The sequence below is a fragment of the Schistocerca gregaria genome, chromosome 7 (assembly GCF_023897955.1).
Source record: "Schistocerca gregaria isolate iqSchGreg1 chromosome 7, iqSchGreg1.2, whole genome shotgun sequence".
Lineage (NCBI taxonomy): Eukaryota > Metazoa > Arthropoda > Insecta > Orthoptera > Acrididae > Schistocerca > Schistocerca gregaria.
Window position 1 is genome coordinate 462666981 of NC_064926.1, and position 19375 is coordinate 462686355.

The following is a 19375-nucleotide window of genomic DNA, read 5'->3' on the forward strand; positions in this document are numbered from 1 at the left end:
ATAATGTTAGTGTTGTAATTGATGCGTGCTGCCGATTTTTTTTCTTTATTGTGATTTCATTCCCCTGCCCCATATGGGCAGAGGAGGGCAGTCAGTGGCACAATCCGCCGCTCTTCAGCCAAGTGACATGACAGCTAATACAAGAAGAAAATTATACACATAAAGGGGGACATAAAAACAGAGTAAAGGGAGATAATGGAGGTAAAAATACACTGACATGGAGATAATTTAAAAAGTCAGCATAAGGTTGAAAAAAATCACAGTTGGCGATTCATAGAGCACAAAAATGGCACTGAAGTCACATGCACAGGTTAAAAGTTGGCCACAGCATTAAAAAACTCCAGAACAAGACACTTTAAAACCACTTGAAGAGATGAAGCACACACAACGAAGAATAAAAGTGCCAGGAGGGACCTGCTGAGGGAGAGGCCTCAGAGGATGGAAAAGGAGGGGGAGCAAGGTGCAGCAGGGGAAGGGGCAGAATGAAAAGAGTAGGGGGCGTCAGCAGGTGCGCCAAGAGGGAGAAAATTGGTGGGGCAGGAGAGGAAGAGGGAAGACAAGGCAGGAGGGAGTGCAGAGACACGGAGCACAGGAGAGGGAGGGGGTGTAGGAGGGGGAAAGCTGCTCAGGAGAAGGGAGCCCTGAGGAGGAGGCAGGAAGAAGGTGGGGTTAGAGTTGGTAGGAAGGATAGACGTCAGGGCAAAGCTCATCATCCGGGAGGGGTAGGCGCTGAAATTTGCGTTGGGAAAGGAGGCAGAGGGTGTGGAGATGGAGAGAGGGTGGGACACAACGGTAAAGGCGCGGGAGCAGACTGGGGATGGAAAGGAAGGAAGACACCAGGGGGTGAGAGGGATCGAGGCGGCAGACAATATACAGGGTGTGGATGTGTTCAAGGAAAAGGAGAAGGTGGGGGAAGGGGATAAGGTAGCAGAGGATGCGCGTGGAGGACAGAAGGTGGATGCGTAAGGCGAGGCGGAGTGCATGGTGTGCGACACGATGTCATGAGGACGGGATTTTAAGGAGGAGAGAGACGCACGACAGAGAGAGGAGGAAGCACAGCGAGCTGCACACGAGTCAGGACACAGCGCGTGACACGCCGCAACGGAGGCGGGCAGTGGACTCCTGGAGGGCGCAGGTGAACCAGCGTCGAGGGCATTGGAGTTGTTTGGAGAGGACGAAACAAGCCACTGCGGCTGGCATCCAGAAGGTTTGGTAGTGCGCATCTTTTTTTTTTCTTTTTTTTTAAAAAAAAGCATGAAACGCTCAAGTTGTGCAGAACTTTGCGCAGATTAGGCTAGAAATGTAGTCTTGGCGTATGCTCGAGAGCTGCATGTTAGTGGGCAAATATGAAGCATTGTGTCTAAAATTAGTTGGGGTTCAACATCTGGGCTAATACTGTTTTGTGCCGAGTAACCACTTCCTATGTGCTTAAGCTTATTGTGTGTTTAAAAGCATCTAAAACGCAGAGTCGTTAAAGGCCCGTGAAACGGTCTGTTGTGTGGCTATAGTGGTAGCCCAGCATTGTTTATTCTGATAATTTTCAAGTTAAACGTTTGGAACCGACACAGGCTGGTAAACTATTTTAGCAAAGGAAATTTTGCATATGAGTTACTGGTTGATTTGTGAGTGGCTAGAGCCACCTACTTGAAATATTCTCTGTTATTATTATTACAGCCATCTTTAATATGTTCTGGTTTAAAAGTAATTTAGTAGTAAAATGGTTTATGTCTAGCCTTCAATCGCAGCTCTATGTTTCAATTATCATCGTTGAATGCCTTTAAAACCTTCCACCTGTTATGTTGCCAGATTTGAGGGCTTATTCATTGACAAGTCGTAACGTTATGTCTGATTAACTATCGAGCAGATGATGCCCATATCACTTCATGTCACTAGCAGGACTTATGTGTAACGGGGTGTGCCATCAGAGCTGAAGGCCCAGGTAATGGAAATATTGTTTTCGCATATTTTGTCGATCGAGGCCTATGTCCGAGGATGTCCTGTTAGGCAATTAGCGTCATTAGTGCTATAAATTGAAACTCTTAAGCAACTGTCTTTTCTCAGAAAAATTGTTAACCTGTTTAGTTTAGTGGCAGCTAGAATGGTGAAGTTGTTTTGAAAAAAATTTTGGGTCTAAGTGGGACCAAGTGCAGGACTTAAAAAAAGATTTTTGTGTATTCCTGATGTTAAAACGGCTAGTGTCGATACGAATTGGTAAATTCGTTGGAGTCTTTAAAGACGCCTAAGCGCCGACTTAAACTTGAAATGTAATATCTTTGTGTAAATTGCTGGTGTAGTTTAAAAATTTAAACGGCTAGTGCCGTTTGTGCAGTGTTGAGATCGATGGTAAATTTAACTTACTTTATATTGTATGTAGTTGACAATTTAAATGTCTGATGCCGGTTCAAGAAGGAAAGTGGAATCAACTGTTTTAAGGCGGCTGCACGCCAATAAAAATTCTAGTATTTTGAGTGTTCAGTATGGCTTATGTGGTTACCCTCATAAAAGGCTAGTGACAATAGGAAGTAAGAATCATAAATGATCATTTTAGGTGACACTGTTGAGAACGTGGGAAATTTTAAGACCTTTTTGTCTAGTAATTATTTAGTAATGGAAGTCCAGTTCAATTTGGATTATTTGTTGGCTTGTGCCATTTCTTTTAAAGGCGGCTTGAGCCGGTCTAAACTTAAGAACCCTGATCGGTCAGGTCTTCTTGAATTAAACTGAAAACTGGAACGTCCTATTATGTAATGTGGTTAATGACAACTGTATGCTTTTTTTCTTAATAAATGTGCGCAGTGCCGAAGTAAGATTTTGTCAATGAAGCAAATTTCATTTTTTGTGCTTAGTGCCATTCACACAAGGACGCTTGTGTCCTAGCCACCCCTATTCCGTAAGATACTCCCATTCCTCGTTTCCGTGGTAGGACAAAGAGGTGGGGGGGGGGGGGGGGGGGAGGGGGTTCGGAGTCATCAGTCTGAAGCCTGGTTTGTAGGAGCTCTCCATGATAGTCTGTCACGTTTGGGCTGACAACATAATTATGTCGTGTCGTCCAATCACGGTAGCACTTCTTAGCGTTTTCCATTCATTTCTTTCCTTCTTAACTGTGCGACTTCTTCTTAGTGCACGTAACTTTCATCGCCCTTGTATAACATTATACCTGAAACGGTTCGATTTTCGTCTTCTCCATTTTTTCCACGGTCCATAACTCATTTCCATACAGTGTTGTGCTCCGGGCATACAATGTCATAGTTTTCTTTCTCACGTTAAGGCTTACATTCGTTATTGCTAAACTTCTTTTGACAAAATTGCTTTGTTTGCATATGTAAGTGTGCTTCTTATGTTCTCCTTGCTTCGTCTATAATGCACTATTTTGCTTCAAAGATGGCAGAATTCTTTCAGTTTGTCTGCCACATTGTCCCCTATACTGATGTTTAGAGGGCCGTTAATTTCTTTTCTGCTGCTCTTTTGACACTTCCGTCTTTGTTTAGTCTCCTATCCATGCGTATTTTGTGTTCAGTCGACTGTTCATACCACTCAACAGGTCATGTAATTTTTCGCCACTTTCACACGAGATAGCAGCGTCATCAGTATTGAAATCCTTTCACCCAGAATTTTAATCTCACTCTTGGACTTCCTTCATTGTGTCTTGCATATGGAGTCTTAACAGTAGATGAGATGGGCTGCATCCGAGCACTTCTCTCTTGACCTTGCACTGTTATTGCCCCCCATGGTTCTTGTCCATATTTTATATTATCTTAGAATTTCGAACGTTCTACACCATTATACCTATAACGGTATCTTTCTTATCCTGAGTTTCGTCTCCGTAACTGCCTCTCTGCCGTCACTACCTTTCTTAAAGATCGTGATCTAACAGATCCTATTTTCCCACTTACAGGACTTGAAAAAAACAAGAAAGCTACGGTATACTTCGTAAAGCAAAGTTTAAGAGCCCACCGAGACCTATCCCAAGCCTGTTCTGTTTTTCGAAGGTCTGCAGGCACCAAGTGAGCTCACCGGTTGAAAAAATTAGTAATCCCCATAAAATAGCACAGTGGTCGGTTTGTAACTGACGAAAGTTATTGCTATGGAGTGGTGTGCATGCGCGGCATTTGACTGCATGGAATCATCGCAGTGCGCAGCATCGACCTGGAAACTTGAAAGAATGGAAAAAGGGGACGTCTTTGGACCTGTCCGTGACCACATGCTGTAAGCAGTTGTTCAGTTGATTGGTATATCATGGTGGACTGGCCAACGTGTGTACAAGGAATGATGCGCCACTTGGAGCCATGTGACCCAGTGTAAGTCGATGTCTCGCCTTGTCAACAACAACCGGCTTCAAACTCGACGGAAAACGATGCTTTCAATGAATGCAGGTCTATATCAAACAGTTTCCGAGTCAGCTTTACGAAGGGAATAACACGCAATGGTCGTTTGGAGTCGGGTACCTCGCTGAAGGCTATTGTTCACAGCGGCAAATAAAACTTAGTCTTCAATGGCCCAAACAACACAGAAACTGGGCGGTAGCTGACAAGTGTATAGCGCGGTTTAACGCGTCGTGATTTTGCCTCCTTTCGAATGATACAAGACGTCGAGTAAATGGACCATCCAGTGAGACGTTTAAACGGCAGTGTGTGGAGAATGTCGTTCAGGCCGGAGGTGATTCTGTGAAGTTTCTGGGGTGGTATACACGCCATGATTTGGCAAAACACATACACTCCTGGAAATTGAAATAAGAACACCGTGAATTCATTGTCCCAGGAAGGGGTAACTTTATTGATACATTCCTGGGGTCAGACACATCACATTATCGCACTGACAGAACCACAGGCACATAGACACAGGCAACAGAGCATGCACAATGTCGGCACTAGTACAGTGTATATCCACCTTTCGCAGCAATGCAGGCTGCTATTCTCCCATGGAGACGATCGTAGAGATGCTGGATGTAGTCCTGTGGAACGGCTTGCCATGCCATTTCCACCTGACGCCTCAGTTGGACCAGCGTTCGTGCTGGACGTGCAGACCGCGTGAGACGACGCTTCATCCAGTCCCAAACATGCTCAACGGGGGAAAGATCCGGAGATCTTGCTGGCCAGGGTAGTTGACTTACACCTTCTAGAGCACGTTGGGTGGCACGGGATACATGCGGACGTGCATTGTCCTGTTGGAACAGCAAGTTCCCTTGCCGGTCTAGGAATGGTAGAACGATGGGTTCGATGACGGTTTGGATGTACCGTGCACTATTCAGTGTCCCCTCGACGATCACCAGAGGTGTACGGCCAGTGTAGGAGATCGCTGCCCACACCATGATGCCGGGTGTTGGCCCTGTGTGCCTCGGTCGTATGCAGTCCTGATTGTAGCGCTCACCTGCACGGCGCCAAACACGCATACGACCATCATTGGCACCAAGGCAGAAGCGACTCTCATCGCTGAAGACGACACGTCTCCATTCGTCCCTCCATTCACGTCTTTCGCGACACCACTGGAGGCGGGCTGCACGATGTTGGGGCGTGAGCGGAAGACGGCCTAACGGTGTGCGGGACCGTAGCCCAGCTTCATGGAGACGGTTGCGAATGGTCCTCGCCGATACACCAGGAGCAACAGTGTCCCTAATTTGCTGGGAAGTGGCGGTGCGGTCCCCTACGGCACTGCGTAGGATCATACGGTCTTGGCGTGCATCCGTGCGTCGCTGCGGTCCGGTCCCAGGTCGACGGGCACGTGCACCTTCCGCCGACCGCTGGCGACAACATCAATGTACTGTGGAGACCTCACGCCCCTCGTGTTGAGCAATTCGGCGGTACGTCCACCCGGCCTCCCGCATGCCCACTATACGCCCTCGCTCAAAGTCCGTCAACTGCACATACGGTTCACGTCCACGCTGTCGCGGCATGCTACCAGTGTAAAAGACTGCGATGGAGCTCCGTATGCCACGGCAAACTGGCTGACAATGACGGCGGCGGTGCACAAATGCTGCGCAGCTAGCGCCATTCGACGGCCAACACCGCGGTTCCTGGTGTGTCCGCTGTGCCGTGCGTGTGATCGTTGCTTGTACAGCCCTCTCGCAGTGTCCGGAGCAAGTATGGTGGGTCTGACACACCGGTGTCAATGTGTTCTTTTTTCCATTTCCAGGAGTGTATTATATGTGGTAAAAAAGGAGAAAAGAATAATTGAACTTGACGATTGTAGTGTTTAACTGCCCGTCGACAAAGAGATCATTTACAGACAGAGCAAACGCTCGGATTAGGGAAGGATGGGAAAGGAAATCGGCCGTGCTCTTTCAAATGAAACATCCCGTCGTTTGCCTCAAGCGATCCATGGAAATAACGGAAAACCTCAATCCGAATGGCTGGACGCGGGTTTGAACCGCCGTCCTCACGAATGAGCCCAGTGTAAGAAGGAACCCCTTGAGTGCTATGTCGCGACCTCAGTACTCAGTACGGCTCGTTGGAAAATCTTGTGTTAACAACTATGACAGGAAAAATGTTAGCTGCTAATGACTCACCATGCGCCTCAGAAGGGCAACAGAAAACGAAGGCCTGGGAGATGCAGAGATCAACCTTCTATGGGACTTATGTATTGAATTTGTCCAGTGGTTCCAGATGGTTTGAACTGTAATGTCACACACTTTTCAGGAAGGATAGTTTGCTCTAAAGAACTATGATTTTTATACGCAGACCAGGAATCATGCAAAAGCAAGTTATTTTGACCAGTTGTTGTCCAAAAGCAGTGGTGATACGATAGTGGTAGTTATCTTATGCCCATCCTTGCAAGATCACGCAAACGAAAAAGAATCGATGGGCGGGGGGGGGGGTGGGGGGCGGAGAGGGGGCAGAGCACTTCCAATTTCTCACAGCACAATAAATAACTTTCCCGGCAATTTACCTTTCAAATTAACAGTTGGCATAATTGTATACAAATGCGTTAAGGCATTTCCAGGGTTCCTTACATATGCATTTTGTCTTCAAATCCCGATTGATCGGAGTTGAAAACAAATTCCTTACTGAACGATGGGATAAATTTATCTCACTTATACCTTTTTGGGCAGATTCCGCAGTTTGTTGTGTTCATCGTCAAGTTGACCCTTTATTTGAAATTTCGGTACTCATGTCTTCCAATTCTGTAGCACTTTGAAATTATTCAACCATAAACTGCTTTCCTTTGCAATCCCTTTAATCTATGTCGCGCCCAGTTTGATGTGCATAACGTAGGTCACTATCATGATATCCTCGAAACGCGCAAACACCAGGTTTTGTAACAAGTGCGCCTTTTGCTCCCCTGAATATCCATAGTTTATCTTATGCATTATGAGGTCCACGGAAATTTCTTTTTACTGTGCTACAGATGGTCTTCCATGGACGTAATTATGTTTAGTACCCGCTGACTGGGCAACGATTGTCCTTTACTACGTTCCACTGGAGACGGTATTTTTGGCTCACTGTCGACAAGAATGATGAACTACATGACCTGTTCCAATATCGCTTTCACTTGTTAAGCACGTCTCGTCATCTTTGTATTCCTCGTGCACGTTGTCCGCACAGCCGAGTGTGTACGACACAACACATTCCACTGACTCATCTTGCACAAACGATAATATTTCATCTACCACTTCTTCTCACTCTGCGAAATTCTTTTGGTTCCTTTCTGACAAAATGTCGACTTCGGCTACTGTTGTTGTAGATATAACGCAATGTTTCCTTTGTTTATCGTCGGCATTTCTCAGCTTTGTATCAACACCACTAGCACTGTAGCGCCGATGTGAGTTATTTCTCACCTAAGTATTTCAACGACGCTCCGTAGACTTACGCTCTGCTCACCACTGGATACCTCCAGTCCCGCCACCTGTTGCCTTTAGCAGCCAACATTGTAGTTGCGTTGGACACAATACGTGGGGCGTCGAATGCCTTAAACTTTATTGGCCTTTTGCGATCTCAGAGGGTTCCTTGTAAGGCACCCTATTACTAATGGCCTATCCTGCTTGCGATATAAAATTTGACCGTGGATGGCTTGTATGCCTAATGGATGTTTTCTAATTGTATAAGGCTATCCTTCCCGAAGAAATGATACCGATAAGAAGGAGGAAAGTGTACAACCGACCCTTCCGATGGAAAGTCTACTAAAAATGAAAGTAATTAAACGGAACAGGGCTATAATTTGGAAAATGAAAGTTATTTTGTGCATTCACTCACGAACAACACTGGACAGAAATGGGTACCACTGATCATGAATCCAAAAGTTACACTAATTAACGAAAAGGAAGTAATTAACGGTCGCCAGCCCACTAGGGCAATTTACATCCAAAATCCTGTACAAGACGATGGAAAAGAAAAATATGTATTATTAAACACTGACGTGGTAACTGAAGGTTGCTACTTTTTTTTTACATTAATTTTAAGTGAGTATGTAATGATAAAGAAAACTGATAAGTCACTCTGACTTTATGTTTGGCATTATATTTTGAAAAAGCCAATCGAGTAATGATTTGAAAATATGCAATTAAACTGTATCTTAGTACTGAACTTCGTTATGTGAACAATTATTTTCAGTGACCTCAGCATAATTTCATCAAAGAAATTTAGAAAAAAATTAGCATTTTTTTTTACTTTGCCTTTACTTATTTTGTAAATTGGATTTCATATTATTGTCTGAACAACTGAGCCTTTTTTCACTGACTTGAACAGAATTAAAACACTAGAATACGTACCGAACCAAACAGCTGTGTGCTTCAAGCTATATGTACAATAAATAAAACTTCCGCACTCTTAATTTGTGCATTTCTTTAGATTTGGATTTTTTCCAGTGATTGATTCTCAAGCTTGGAAAATGAAATTGCTTTACTTTAATCATATACTGAATCCTCTGTTGTACAACAGTTATTTGACAGTACACTGAGGCTAAAATTCTTAAAAGAGAAATTATTCATTAATAAACTGGCTGTAACTATTCAATTTGTTTCTTATGACACGCAGTTAGCATATTAGGGAAAAAAAAGGAACAAGGATACTGCTTGGTAACAATGTCTGGGGCAATGACACAATCGCCCTGAATTTAACTGATTATTATTTAAATAAATCTTATCAATCAAATCATATTCAGCTGTGCTGCTGGGTTAGCCGTTGTCTTTCTATCAATGAACAGTCTTACTTAAGTGTTGTGCAAACGACGAAACTCGGAGCCGGTGACGAAACTGTGTTGCTAGAATTGCTGTTGTTGTTGAAGACAGTAGCATATTGTGGAGCCACGGCTAATTACAGGAACGGGCAATCGTAATTAATACAGCCTCTTCCGCCCGTCCACTGTCCTTACTCCTGCTACTAGACATCTGGCCGGCGCGCGTACGTGATGCTGCCGAAAGTGGTACTCTACTGCGAGAGCCTTAACACCACACTTCCGCACACTACAAGCGCTGGAACCCGTCTCCAGCTCTCTCCGCGCGCTCTGCGTAACAACTCCCTACCCAAAGATTATACAACACAAAGTACTGATATTATCGTTGCTAGTCGATGCAAATAACAATTCCTTTGGCTTTTTCCCCACAGCTTATAAGTTCACAGAAAAAAAAACAGATAACAGATAAATACAATGAAACGTCAAAAGACTTCTACCGAAATGTACACACACAGTGAAGCAATATCCTTACTTATTAAAAGAAAGCATTAAAATTACAAATATTTACATACTATTCAAAAAAAGTTATATGTCGGTAGCAGGTGCCATGCATCCTGCAATTTCGGTGTTACACACTCAAATACCAAACTATATTGCCATACGGAATGCCTGGGACTATTTGGAATAGTGGGTAAGAGGTGCCAGCTAGCACCCCTGCAGTTTTTCTCTATGGGATCTAAACGTACATGAGTGGATGCAGCTACAGGGTGGCGCACGTAATGTGTTACCATTTCGTGTTTTAATATAAACTTTATTGTCAATACAATCAGAAAGGAACGTATACTACAGTGAAGAGCCGTCCCTGGAGATTTATTCTAACTCAGCACATGCTCAATATGTCCACCATTTCGTTTCCTAACTTCTTTCAAACGAACACTGAAGTTGGTGATTACCCTACGGCACATGTCTTTCGTAATTTCACTGCAAGCTTGAAGAATAAGTCTTCTGAACTCCATTAAATCACGTGGACGTTTCGGGAAAATTTTTTCCTTTACGTACCCCGAAAGAAAAAAGTCACATGGATTGACGTCTGGACTATTGGGGGGACAATTTTGTCCGTCATTGAAGCGATCTGGACAGCTGAGTGAAATGATCTACATGTCTAAATGCTTGTGTAAAAACTCCAACACAGTGTTTGCAGTATGTGGCCTTGCTTCATCTTGCGTGAACCACTGTGTGTTGAAGGGCAAGACAGTATCAAGAAGCTATGGAATGAAGCTATTGCGAAGCATGCTCAAATAACGCTCGCTGTTCGCAGTTTCTTCAAACAAACTGGGTCCAATAAGTCCGTGACTGGAAATTGCTGCCCAGGCTGTAATCCTCGGAGCATAATGTTGTCGTTCATGAAGCACTTGTGGGTTTTCAGTGGCCCAAAAGCGTACATTTTGTTTGTTAACCACACCGTCTAAATGAAAATGCGCCTCGTCTGAAAATCAAATGTTGTTGAGAGTTTCTTCCCTATCCTCCGCCCACTGAGCAAACAATAGTCTCTGCTGCTTGTATTCTTCAGTGAGCTTCTGTGCACAGGTCAGCTTGTGTGGGTACATATGGAGGTCACTTTTAAGAATGCGTTGAACGGAGCGTCTGGATATTCCCAGTTGCACTGCTCCCTTTCTACACGATTTCCCGGGACTTCTCTGTACAGCAACTCGTACCACTTCAATATTGTCAGGCGAACAAACAGGCTTAGGCCGAGGTCGCTTGGCTTCCAATACTGTTCCTTCCTGTACAAATTTGTCGTGCAACCTGTGGATGGTCTTCTTGCAAAGGACGCAACGTGTGTTAAACGGTGTCGAAAACGCCTCTGAGTCACAAACAAGGCTTTTCGTTTCATGAAAAGTAACACAATTGCCGATAGTTGCTGTGTCGTCAGTCTTCCATTGTCAGCCATTGCTGCTTACTAGTCTCCTAGCGGCAGTGTCGTGAATTACACGTCATTTCGTAACTTATTTATTTTTCCAAGCTTTGCTGGTACTGCTGTACCCCAGCGGGATATCTAATGTGTGTCGTAAATTGTGAAAGAAACAATTGGTAACACATTTCGTGCGCCACCCTGCAGATAAGGCATACCTGAAGAACTTATGGAACTGTCTTCCTCACCAAACTGAAGGCATTATCTAAGTTGGAGATAGTGTTCCACAGTGTTAGCGTGACGTCTTACGGGGGTGAGCTGTTTTATTTTTTTATTTTTTTTTCCCCGTTCGGCCGGGTTTCCGATGGCAGTGCGGTTCTAGGCGCAATAGTCTGGAACCGCGCGACCGCTACGATCGCAGGTTGGAATCCTGCCTCGGACATGGATGAGTGTGATGTCGTTAGGTTAGTTAGGTTTGAGTAGTTGTAAGTTCTAGGGGACTGATGACCTCGGAAGTTAAGTCCCATAGCGCTCAGAGCCATCTGACTTTTTTTCGCCACTACTGGGCTATGGCACGAGCACAGAGACACTGACCTCCGAGGTCCGGCCGCAGCCGCTTGTCGTAGCGCTCCTTGTCGAGCAGCGTGTCGAGCAGGCGCGTGAAGTTGCTGCTGAGCGCGCGGTAGTCGCGGAACGACGCCTGCGCCCGGCACGCCGCCGCCGCCAACCACGCCACCAGCGCCACCACCAGCCCCCACCGCATCGTCGCCGCTGCAACACAAACACACCCGCACACGCTGCTGTACAGTGTGTAAACTTTTAGATGGCAGACCTCTCCCTAGTCCTGAATCGGTAGAAGTCGGTAAACGTCGGGAGGCTTCGGCAGGCACGCACTTACGACTGCTGCCAACATTACGTAGCTGACTGTGTTGTACAAAGTAGCCATTGTCGTCTGCTTCGTTATTGTTTTCTGCTGTACTGTTCTGCGTGTTTTTATTGTGCAGTTAAGCTAAACATTATCAAAATGAGTGAACAGGCAGCTCCTGGCCCATCTCGGGAGTTGCCAACACCCCTACCGGTAAGCCTACGGTTAGAAGGAAACCAGTATTACGTAGCGATGCTCGCAAAATTATATTGCGTGTGACTGAATGCTGCGAAAGGGAAAGGGATCAGAAAAAAATTGCTTTACCCCATTTACAAACCTTCATTGAGAGCTGCTACATACACAGGACAAAGCATGCGTAGCATTGGAGATTCAAACAGTTTTCTCTCATTTTGTTCGTGTTTGTTCGTTTTATCTGCTCAGGGCGGACGTCGCAAGACACCCTTTTAAGTTCCTTGTTGATCTATGCACACAGTTGTTTTTTATTACAGAGGGCACCTAACGCCAATTGCGCTACGTATGCTACAATAACATGAGTGTGGAAACATTCTGTATTACTGGTTTTGGGTGTTTGGAGAACAACTCACCAAAGTTTCATTGCAATCGGATGAATGGTTTGGGAGCGCATAGTAGAGAAACATACATACATTCATTTTTATATATATAGATTTTAATGTACATGATGATTTCAGTTTCGTTTACGAACAACATTTAAAGCGAGTTTTACTTCCAAGTCTTTCGCCCGCTTTCGTGTAAGCATAACACCCAATTTGTAGTGCCAGCACTGAAGCTGGTAGGCGTGCCTTGTCCGTCTTACAGTTAACACACTTTTTTTTGTACTGTAGTCCGATCCACGAACGGTGTCGATCCGCGCATGTCGAGGGATCGACGGGGACTCCATTGTTGGCCATTCCAAGCCATAGTTGTGGCGCGCGCATGCGCGTGCTTTCCGCTCGAAGAAAGCGAATATCCAGCAAATTACGTCCCTCGCTTGCTTATGCAGAATTTAGCACTTACGACAAACATCAGAAATGATAACTCGCACAAATGGAATAGAAATTCACTAAACAACTCGCTACGATCACGTTTAATGCTTCCTTTAGCGACGGCATTCGTGGCAGAGTGCTCAAAAACTTCTGAACGCTCATTGGCTGTCGGGGAATGCGTGACGTAGATGCGCAGAACAAGCTTGAACTCTATCGCCATCGTTCGTGACTCCAACTATAGTGTTGGTTAGCTACAATTAAAGTGCAGCTACTTACGGAGGTCCAGTGTGGCTGTAGTTACCGTATGGCAGAGTAGCTTGGTAGACATGCCGATGCGTTAATGCGGAACCGATTTACACTGTAAAAACATTAGTTCCAATTGTAGGCATCAGGAGTAAATCTAATGTCGTACTCTGTTTGAACGACAGTGTAACATTCACACTGTCATTTGACAAGCCATAACGTGGCTGCCGAGAAGAGAGGCTGTGCGCCGTTACCAGGCCCGGATCTGGGGGGGGGGGGGGGGGGGGGGGGGCAAACAACTGGGCTATCTGTCCCGGACGGCGATTTCAGGGGGCGTCAAATTCGTATTCTTGAAGAAAAAGACCTTGTTTCACAAAGCACCTAGCATCTAGCGCATGTCGACCTATGGATTATTCATACGATTTTGAAACGCATCCCTTTTGGTTTTTGAACATTTTTAACACATTCTGATTGGCTTCTGAACGAATCTTAAGTTGATTTCTTATGCGTGCATAGTGTAGCGTACGTCATGTCTCTGCCAGGGGATGCCGTCGCATCAAGAAATAAAAGGCTTTCCCGCAGACAAAAGGGGACGGGGCTATACGAGATGAGCCGAATAAACCCGAACGGGTGAATACCAATCACCGTTTTTTATGTTTTCGATTGGGTGTGCCAATGATAAGCATTGTTATAATCATTAACGAAATCCATTGATACAAATGACCAGAGTGGAAATAAATGGCTAACAGGAATAACAGGTAAGAAAGATTACATTTTATCTTATAGGTGTATCCAAGAAAGTAAAATTTTGACAGAGAATTTTTGCCAAATCGCTACACTACTATTCTCGGGAGATCGCGGGAAACGGGTTGTACGAACAACACGTATTGACGCCTAACTGGAAAATTAGCGCGAGATAACTGAACGCAGTAGCCGTCAGCTCGATATTCCACAAGCGCGAGAATTGTATACCTTACACTTCCATGTGCAACGCGTGCGATCTCTGCATCCAGGTGACTCAGTAACCAGACAACAATTTTGTGAATGGTTGGCTAAACACAGAGACGTCACGCAACACACTTTATTTACAGATAAGGCTACATTTACACGCAATGTTATGATGAACACCCACACTTCTCATACATGTGCGATGGAGAACCCACAGACTAGGGAAACAAGTTTCAAAGTTAGGTTCTCAGTGAGCGTCTGGTGTGGTATGATTGATGACCTGGTGAAAGGGCCTGTGTTCCTGCAAAACTGCGTGACAGCCGCAGAATATGCGCATTTACTGATAACTTCTGGAAGATCTGATATTGGAGCAACGACGGGAAATGTGCCTGCAGCATAATGATAATGGGCCACTGGTTCGCTGTACCAGCCAAGAATCCCAGAATCTGAATAACACATTTCTTCAACAGTGAAATGCCCTTGGCCGAACCATTAACTGGCCTGCCAGATCACCCCTCCCAACCCCATTACACTTCTGTTTATGGGGCCGGTTAAAGGGGGCTGTGCACGCAACGAAGGTGGATGCACGTGAAGAATGATGATCGATGTGCAACGTGTACACACATTCACACGCGCTGACAAGTGCACTCAGATGTGTGGGGAACTTTTTGAACACCTCTTGTAGTATGGATCTATCTTTGTCCCACCACACTCGTCCTCCACAGTGCCTACACAGCATTTCGGTAAGTAATATTCACATCATTCTTCACAATTATTCATGGATGTTTGTATTCAACCCGCTCTAGTTCGTAACGATCGAAAATCGGGCACATGTTTATTGGACTTCTTCGGTTTATTTTCACATGTAGAGTCACCCCACAAATTATGACATTTCTCCTGAATCACACTATATATTAATAATAATGAACTGAAGATTGCAATTTAAAATTGAGAAAGAACCGGGTGATGAGTAGTTCCATTTCAGAAGGGAGAAAGATACAAATGAGTCAACTGGACTGTTACAAATAGTAGCGGAAAGATACCTACAGAAAGGCAGGGAGGCTTCTGGCAGTTTTTTTTTGTTTTTTTTTTTTTCGTCTTTCAACGAGCCCTTGATAGCGTTCAGTAGACTATTAGATGTCCTGAAGAAGATCGGAATTAACTGAGAGGATAGATTAATAAGGAATTTATACATAAAACAATGGATAGAAATAAGAATAGGACATGCGATGACAGATAGGAGAGAGGTTAGACAAGCCTGTTGTCTTCCATTTACAATGTTTAATATCTGTGTAGATAATTTAGTCAATATGTGTCTCCAGCGAAAAAGTGCTATGACAGAAGGAGGAAGAATAATGAATTGTATAATAAGATTTGCTGATGACATGCTGTTAATACGTGAAAATGAAAAGGCGATTAACATTGTGTTACTAGAACAGAACTCCAACTGTGAAAAATATGGAATGAAGGTAAATGTGGAGAGGACTAAGGTAATGGTTTTTACAGAGGAATCAAGTAAGAGAAAAGTTAATATCTGTGATGATTTAGTGGAACAAATTGATAACCTGAGGTACCTAGGACGCATAATAACTAGTAACATGACATGTAATCAAGATATAAAAACACTGATAGCTACTGCAAAAGATATGTTTTACAGGGTTCTTATCTGTGGTTCATTAAATAAGCAATTACGGAAAAGATTGGTGAAGTGTTTTGCATGAAGGGTTACCCTGTACTGTTCCAAAACATAGACACTCCAGCGGCGAGAGGAGAAATGCTTAGAAATTTTTGAGGTGTGGATTTGGAGCAAAATGGAATGTGAGAAATAGAGAGAAAAAATATTGGGTTGGTGCACAAGTTCGCGGCGATTTTCCGTAAGTGTGATAAACACAACAGATACACGTAACAGTGAGTCCAGTGATCAATAACATATTCTCCTTCAGTATTTACAACAGTCTTTCAACGGAGGGGGAAGCTTTCGGTTCCGCGAATGTAGTGAAATCACGTGGTTTTGATGCGAAGAACTCATAGAGCCATTTTCGGAAGCGTAATTTCATCTGAAAAGGAAGTCCCTTGAAGGTTGTTTGATAGAATGAGTAAAAAGTTAAAATCTGAGGGTGCAGGGTCAGGTGAATAAGATGGGTGCAGAATGATTTCTCAGTCCAACTCACGTATAGTGCTTTTCGTCAGTCTAGTAGAAGGCGTTGTTGTGGAGATTCATCACTTCATGCAGTGTTTCTGGTAGTTGTTCTTGGACTGTTTCTGCAACACGTCTCAGTTGTTGACAACAAATGGTTCAAATGGCTCTAAGCACTATGGGACTTAAAATCTGAGGTCATCAGTCCCCCAGACTTAGAATTACTTAAACCTAACTAACCTAAGGACATCACACTCATCTATGCCCGAGGCAGGATTCGAATCTGCGACCGTAGCAGCAGCGCGGTTCCGGACTGAAGCGGCTAGAACCGCTCAGCCACAGCGGCCGGCCACAATAAATGTCAGCAGAGATGGTCACAACTCGGGCAAGCAATTCGTAATACACAACACTGTCACTTTTCCACCAGATGCATAACATTATCGTTTGTGAATGTGCCAGGTCTTTGTACAAGCAGCTGCTGCTTCTTTTTGGGCTCAAACATTCCTTTCTTTTCCTTACGTCAGCATAAAGACACCACTTCTCCCCACCAGTAACGATACAGGACAGGAATGGTAGGTGTCGTTCACGAGCCAATTGATGACGAGCAAGCACAGATGCAAATATGGCGACCTACTGATTTGTGTGACTTTGGCACAGAGCATGCGGTACCCACACATCAGTTTTGATCCTTCCCAACTGCATGCAAATGTCGCACGATGGTGGAATGATCTCAGTTCAACACATTTGTTAGTTCTCAGGCACACTGACGTGGATCATTGTGGGTTAATGCGTTTGAACGATCTTCATCAAACCCCGAAGGTTTTCGCGAACGTGGAAAGTCGCTAATGTCAAAACGATCCGCCTTAAAATGAGAAAATATTTTCTTGCCGTTCTCTGTTCAGTAGCAATATCCCCACACACGGCGCTAATGTTTCTGGCTGCCCACTCTGCTATTATCCCTCTATTGAATTCAAACAGAAGAATATATCCGAAATGTTCCGATTTATTGTACTCCATTTTCTAGAGTCCACAGCTTCTCTCTTTACCTCCAAATGACAATATGTTAGCTGAGACAGCAACAGTGAATTACAAATAAAAAATTACAATCGATAACTAAAGCCAAACAAACGGAATCTCAACTTGCAAAACAGAAATGCTACGAACTTATGCACCGACCTAATAATAATGAGATTGTTACACAAGGTGAATGAGGAAAGACAAATACTGGAAATAATTAATAGCAGGAAAGGACATCGTTCAGGACATTGGAGGAGAAGAAAGAGAAAAATAAACAATACATTCCATGAGATGTTGAGTGGAAAGAGGACTAAAGGAAGAAGAAGATATTTAATTGACGACACGACGATAACTGCATCGTGCAATTCTACAAGAAGGATGGTGGAAAATCAGGAGGACTGAAGAACGCTGAATTTGCAGTGAGCGGAACTCATTATCATAATCGCTCAGGATTAATGGAAGTGAATACCTGGGTGTGTCGGCTGGCTGTACGGCGCGAACCAAGGTGTGGCGGCCCGCGGAGCAGGCGGCGACACGGAGAGGGCGCCGCGGCGAGACGGACTGCGCGCAGCTGTCGTTGGCCGGATGCCGGCGCCGGCGCACGTCTGCATATAGCAGCGCCCACGCCATCTTCCTGCTCGGCTCACCAACATGACCGTTTTGGCTCCATCTTTAGGGGGCGCCACAGCCGGGGCCTTAGAGTGAGAAGTTTGCACTAAAATGGTTCAAATGGCTCTAAGCACTAAGGGACTTAACATCTGAGGTCATCAGTCCCCTAGACTTAGAACTACTTAAACCTAACTAACCTAAGGACATCACATACATCCATGACCGAGGCAGGATTCGAACTTGCGACCGTCGCAGCAGCGCGGTTCCGGACTGAAGCGCCTAGAACCGCTCGGCCACTGCGGCCGGCTGTTTCCACTAAACTACCAGCATGGTTGTTTGCTGCTGTTGAGGTTTTCATTCCGAAGACTTCTTCGATGTAGCTCTCCATGCAGTCTATTCTGTGCAATGTAATGCGCCGAACAGTCTTCAGTCCATAAACAGCGCATCACTTGTTTGAATCGCGTCAGCTCATTATCGATTTTTATGTGCTAAAAGAATGAAGAGATTAAGTTGTTTATATAGTTTTCTTACGTTTTTGTGTTAAAATGTTGTACATGTGTGACACCTGATGGTCGAGAAAAGCTGTGTCCTGTCCAGTCAGCGAGTTTGCAACGCTCCGCCGACTGCTGAACCGCGGCGTGCGGCAAAGATAACAACTGCGATGCAGCTGCGAACGTTCGCCGGCGACTTCAATGAAGAAACACTTATTGTTAAAGAGAGAATGAGCGTGATAAGTTTCTTCGCAAAGAATGGTTCTTAGCTCGTCCTTTTAGAACTTCAGCGGTAGTATCCGAGTATTGTTCGAGTAGCGAGCCTCGAGAGAGATTATCTCAAGAGGGTGATTAGATCGGCTCGCACGTGCGATAGTGGAACAGTATGCAGTGGGGACAGAACCTAAATGCGTTCAAAGTAGTTTTAAGTCGTTTAGAAAGATATTTTGGGAAGATTATCCGCTTATGAAGAAAATGATTATTTCGGCAATTTAGGTAGAGTGTAGCTTCACCAGGCATAGGAAAAGCTGCGATTTATTGAAGTCTGAGATTAGTTTCTCCTGGTTGTGATTAATGGTGCGTTGTGGTGCTTAATAGCCTCGCGATGGTAGGCGAACAGCGTTTCAATATTTTTGTAAAATTTTCCGTTGGATGTTGTATGTGAAGAGACGCGTTCACGCGAAGTCGTTTAGTTATTTTGTGGTTGGGGATTAAGGCCCGCTCTAAGGGATAGTTGCGTTGCACTGTATTATGTACAGGTATACGCAAGCGCTGAGAAACAGTAACTTAGCGATATTCGGTTGGGATTTATTGTGTGACTTCAGCGTGAGCGTCGTAGAATAGTAAATTCCGGAAATCTCGTTGGATGGACTGAATGTGTAGTCTACATTAAAGAGAACGGTCGTCCTACATAATAGTTATTTATTGAGAAACAGCCGGTAGTTTATTGAGAATTTGATACCTTTTCCCCCTTGTTCCTAAACGACAAATCAAGAACCATTTATTACAGAGATCGCTAATTCTCTCTGAAAGAGATTATCGACT

At 44.5% G+C, this 19375-nt stretch overlaps 1 protein-coding gene across 2 annotated transcripts in view; it reads right to left on the reverse strand.

The window, feature by feature from the left end:
• LOC126281810 (gamma-aminobutyric acid receptor subunit alpha-6-like) overlaps nt 1–17833 on the reverse strand; it is a 94514-nt gene extending 76681 nt beyond the window's left edge. Inside the window, exons 1-2 of one of the 2 annotated variants that reach the window (XM_049981038.1) lie at nt 17701–17833; nt 11612–11788 (exon numbers count right to left, since the gene is read on the reverse strand). In XM_049981038.1, coding sequence (XP_049836995.1) covers nt 11612–11780 — 169 coding nt within the window. In that variant the 5' untranslated portion in view covers nt 11781–11788; nt 17701–17833. The remainder of the gene's footprint in view (nt 1–11611; nt 11789–17700) is intronic. The other variant, XM_049981039.1, reaches the window with a different exon arrangement.
• Between the last annotated feature and the right edge of the window lie 1542 nt (nt 17834–19375).